Here is a 5,344-nt window from a genome sequence, read left to right on the forward strand (position 1 = left end):
TGGTCACAGGACTGACAACTGGCTCACAGTCAGGTGTTGGTCCATAGTGAGTCTTCTGGCCACAGTGTGAGTGAGTGTGACTTTGACATGCAAACACCAGGCCGAGATTTTAATGATCAAAGTTGTCACAACTTCTCAGGTGAGTACAATAGACCGTATGTGTCTGTCTGACTCACTGCCTCTTAAAGTGTGTAAGGTTTATAATGCTGAGCAATTTTAATGGGAAACTCACAACTTATATATATTATATATATATATATATATATATAATATATACTTATATATTCTATAGCCTATATTCTTCTCTTATGTCTTTGTTTTGTATCATGTGGGGGATTTGTAGATATTGCACAACACTCAGGCAGTTCTGTGTTTTTGAATTGACTGGAAAAGCTTGGTCGTGACTCAGCAATAATCATGCTCAGGGGCCAACACTGACTTCTCTCTGAGGTTTGATGTGTGGCTCCACAGTTGGCTATTACATGTGAACTGGCCTAAGGTTTTATTTTGATATACTAATGGCATTTGGAAAGAGAACTAAGAAGTTTATTGTACAAGGCTCGGGCTGTCAGTACCAACAGTGGGTCTAGTTGTTCACCACATCCGTCTTTCTTCATCACTTTGTGTGATCTTCATGTCAATAATCTGACAACACAGTGAGAAATCAAGGGGACATTTACAGAGAAAATGTTGCTGTTCAAAACTTAATGTTTTTACATGTTTAAATTTTATTTCATTTTTTTGCAAGTCAGAGAAGCTAAATAAGTGCTTCTGCCTGTGTTTGGTCCCCCCGTCACGCTTGCTTTATATTATTATTAATATTTAGTCCAATTTTATGTCATTGCGGTGATACAGCTGAAACATTATCACACAATAATACATCTATATTCAAAGTCCACTGTGATATTATGTATGTCTAGCAAGTTTAAAATCTCTGCAAGTACATTTTAACAGTGTAAAACGTACCAAAACCAATCACTGCCTTGAAGATAGGAAATCAATCAGTTTTGGAAAATAGCTGCCAGTAACATATAAGTGCATGTTGTTGGTAATACGTTATCTAAAACATAGTAAACCATTTTTGTGGCCTTTAAGTGCCATGCTGTTGTCTCCTAATAGATAATACAGTTAACATCTCTGTAAAAAAAAATAGGATCATTTAGGAATTCAAAAAGAAAAAATTGACAAACAGTCCAAAAAAAAAGTAGTTGCCCAGAAGTAAGATGATCTCTTTCTTGAAAAGCCAACCAGCTTGTTGAAAATTGTTGAAATAATAAGAGTTACAGGTTTTTACAGATAGTCCCATAATGTTAAGTAACAGGGATATTACTCATCAAACTGATGCTTTGAAATACTAGGTATGTATCGGAATGTTAACATTTATTAAAGGTTAAAATATCATCACTGATGATGAGACTGTTTTTTTAAGAAGGAGAAGATATGATAGATTTGTGTTTTAGAGAAATTTTGGAGAAGTAATAAAAAGGTCATTTCTCTGATGAACAATGCTCATCTGGATTATTTTCTTAACACATCTTTCGCAATCATTATCTTAATATAGGAAATTATTTGGCATTGGGCGCAATTGTTTGGTCTTTACTATGTCTTTGTGTTTTCAAGCATAGATTTTGAATCTTTTAGAAAGTTGAGTCGGACCTGTGTGTGAGTTGCATTAGGACTGTCTGCCTGATGAGAGTGTTGATAGGGCACCAATCAGTGAATTATTGCTTATCAGTGATATATATCCTAAAGAGAGGTGTGTGTGTGTGTGTGTGTGTGTGTGTGTGTGTGTGTGCGTGTGTGTGTGTGTGTGCGTGTGTGTGTGTGTGTGTGTGTGTGTGTGTGTGTGTGAATGACTGACACAGCTCAGATGTGGACTTTGCTCTGTTGTCATAAATGAAAGGAGTGTTCGAGATACCAATGTTTATGTTGTCCCTCTCACGGCAAGTTTAACTCTACGTCCACTCAAAGCTTTGTTTGAGTTGGTGTAAAGACCTAACTCAGCTTTTTAAAGACGCCTACATACCAAGATTTGTCTTGGTTTTTGAAAATCTGTGTTCATTTAAAATACTGGAAGCAACGGTTGTCAATCTTCTAAGCAGTTGTTTGCAGGGGCTTTAGTGGAATTAAACCTCTGTGAGAGCTAAACAGAATCACTGCATGAAAGGAAGGAAGATGTTCAACTGTGCATCTGTATACATATAGATGAAAAGCGAGAGACACGCTCTGGTTCAGCCCACAGATAGTTAACCACTTTTGCCTCCACAACGCCAACACCCTGGTTTGTTTACTATAATTCAACTATTCTTATTGTTATTGTGAACGTTTTCAAAAAGCATACCTTTGATTTGACTTTATCAGATGAAATTGAGACCATGTCGACTCAGTTAAGCATTAAGGTCGTCAATTAGTTTTTTAAATTACGTGTAATAATCAACGTCAATGCCAATAATTTCACCATTTACTGTGTACTTAGAGCAATTGGATTTCTTTTGACATTGAACAAATTTGGCACACAAGCAGGTTGTTTGCTGATTAAAAAATCAGCTCTATTAGTTAAACTTTTATTTCCCATCATACTCTGTCAAATCATGATGTCCTCTCTTCTCTACAGTACAATCGTACCAAGAGTTTTTCTGGATCTATGTACAGATTTAATTGCAATTATTAATAATTAGGATCAGGATATTTCTGCAGTGTTGTAGAGGTAGATCCAGCAACTTAACAGTTTAAAATGTCTACAAACAGGGGATGACAAAGTCACCTAATTCTATTTTAACCTTTTAGCAGTAGTTTTCTTGGCAAACATTTTCAAATTAGTTTGATTCTAAAGCTGAGTATGCGGCATGATTAATGAGCTTTTTTCCCCTCCTTTTTAATATACTGCCAACAGAGTCATTACTGCAACATTTTTCAAAATAAATCAGTTGTAACCAACCGTTTCTCCTGTTGACCTTTTCTTTCTCTCAACAATGACAAGAGTTTGACAAGAGACAAAACCTGCCTGCTGACTCATGATCTTACCTCTTTTCACTTTATATTACTGTAAATGCAGTCTACGTCTGGGTGAGATAAGAAAAATTTAATGCAAGGTGTGGCTCTCGGGATAAGCCCACACAATTTGAAAACTTCTAATTCTTTTCCATTTTCCCCCATCCACACAATAAGTGTTATTTTTCAAACCCTTTCTCAAAACGACGGCGGTGGCTCACCTAATACTTGGTTGGGTGCTATGTAGCAATAATGGTAAGAAGCCAATTTTATTTTATATAGATAAAAGTAAAGTAGTTACAGCAACAAAAGTTGATGCTGTTTCTGTTCTGTTGGCCCTTTCTTCGGCAAATAAAACATATGTACAGACAGTTAAGTAATACCGTAACTCATTTCCTCCTTCCCTATTAATAGCATGCTTTGGATTTTGAACATGACAAATTATTTCTGATTTCCAGTCTGTTAGGGCTGCAACTAACAGTTATTTTCAATATTGACTCAGAAATAAAAAGTAGGTGTACTGAATCTGCATCATGGTTAAGGATACAGAATGCAGAGTGCAAAAGAGTAAAAATGTTTGAAAGTAAACAGCAAAGTGGACCATTCTGGTTTATTACAACCAATATATAATAATTGTCCCCAAGTTAACTCCTGTGATCTGAAAACATCACTAAAAAGAAGTCATATGGGACAAGAAATGATAGCAGTCAGACAATCATCGGGTGATCAGGTGATTGTTCAACTGTCATTGGAAACATCCTTCGCAAGTCACAGAGCGACTGTCTGGTCCAATTGTGATGTTTTGTACTTACCACAGTTGTGCATGTAAAACGTTTTTCTGAGCAGTAAAGCAGTTTTATTGTAATTTCAGGTACAATTCCTTTTGATTTTACCTTTACATAAAGCGGTTTAGATAATCAGTTTAAACTGTTGGCTTTTAAAAGTCTACATAGACGATGGTTGATTTACGGCATGGTTCCAGTGTCGTGGGAAGTTCACCCGGGTGTCCCTCACTTTTGGCTTTCTTTGAGTCAACTTTAAACTGCGGTCGCATCAGGCAACATGATCAGGAACTTGTGAACAACATTACAAGCTTAAAATTGCAAGTTTTAAGGAACATTTGGATTGTGCAATAAGGCAGGCCTGCTTGGTTCTTTTGGGGAATGATTATAAAGATTTACAAAGAATAGGTTTAAAGCATTTACCATCAATCTGGGACGTTTTAGGACCAATTGGTGGGGGTTTGCGATGGACAAAATACACAAGGCAATACACTGCTCAGAGAAAATTATGTTTAACATGTTGTATCCAGCAAATTTAATGGTCTCACGTTACTGTATTGTGTGAAAAGTTAACTTCATTTAATATTGTAAGTGGCGCTGTCTTTTGAGTTGTGCAAATGTTTCACCAAAACAAGTTCCTTGCCTAAAGTATTTAAGAAAGCCACGCTCGTTATATCGTTATATTGAGCTTAACTAAGACGATTGTGATTGGTTTAAAGAAATGCAAAGAACCCCTGACCGATTATTCTCCTATCCAGAAATGTTGTTTGTGTTTGTTGTAACAATTGTTCCATGTTATACTGTAAGATCATAGCATTTACTTTAGTCACATAACAGATAGAAATGATGGCCAAACTTAGGAAAATAGGACCCCAATGAGAAAAAGAATGAATTATCCTTTTGATGATAAGGCAGGAACTGTCAAATGTTCTACTGTTTTAGTGTCCCATTCTCTTAAACACATTCTTGAAAATATATTTACCATAAAACTACTGACACACAGTGAAGCTGAGGCAGTTACCCTTTTGGTGGTCCACCCAAGCACACATAAACATAAAGACCCATATCATCTGACGTCAAAAGACAAATATACACTTATACACTAACAAGAAGATTTCCTTGCCAATGCACTTTAACATAGATATTAGTCAAGAGACAGTAGGGATATCTAGCAACCTTTGTCCTTATTTCCTTTTAAGAAAGATGTGGGAGCAAACAGCAGCCCCTCAGGTCAAAACCTCGGTCTCTAGTGGGAACTTAAGACTGACTCAGACTTTATATGTGCACAAGCTTCTACGTGGGTTCACTAGATATTGCACTGCCTAGATATTACTAAGGATGATGATGATGTATCACATCTGCCCCCTGAATGTATAATTGGCTAAAAATGGTTAAATGCCAAAAGATATAGGAAATGAAACCAAAGACTGTTTATAGCTTTCCCTCTTTCTGGAAAGTAAACTTATCCTTTCTTATAGTCATTTTAATAAATTGACCGTTCATTGATAACAATTTCAGCTTACACTACAGCAGACAAAGATGATACATTTCTTACTCTTTTGCTCATATGG

At 36.2% G+C, this 5,344-nt stretch overlaps 1 protein-coding gene across 1 annotated transcript in view; it reads left to right on the forward strand.

Moving 5' to 3' along the window:
• The window catches only part of pparg (peroxisome proliferator-activated receptor gamma), a 29,428-nt gene continuing 24,084 nt past the window's right edge, over window positions 1-5,344 (forward strand). Inside the window, exon 1 of the mRNA XM_032513569.1 lies at window positions 1-139. Coding sequence (XP_032369460.1) covers window positions 88-139 — 52 coding nt within the window. The 5' untranslated portion in view covers window positions 1-87. The remainder of the gene's footprint in view (window positions 140-5,344) is intronic.

Source organism: Etheostoma spectabile, chromosome 4 (genome assembly GCF_008692095.1).
Source record: "Etheostoma spectabile isolate EspeVRDwgs_2016 chromosome 4, UIUC_Espe_1.0, whole genome shotgun sequence".
Lineage (NCBI taxonomy): Eukaryota > Metazoa > Chordata > Actinopteri > Perciformes > Percidae > Etheostoma > Etheostoma spectabile.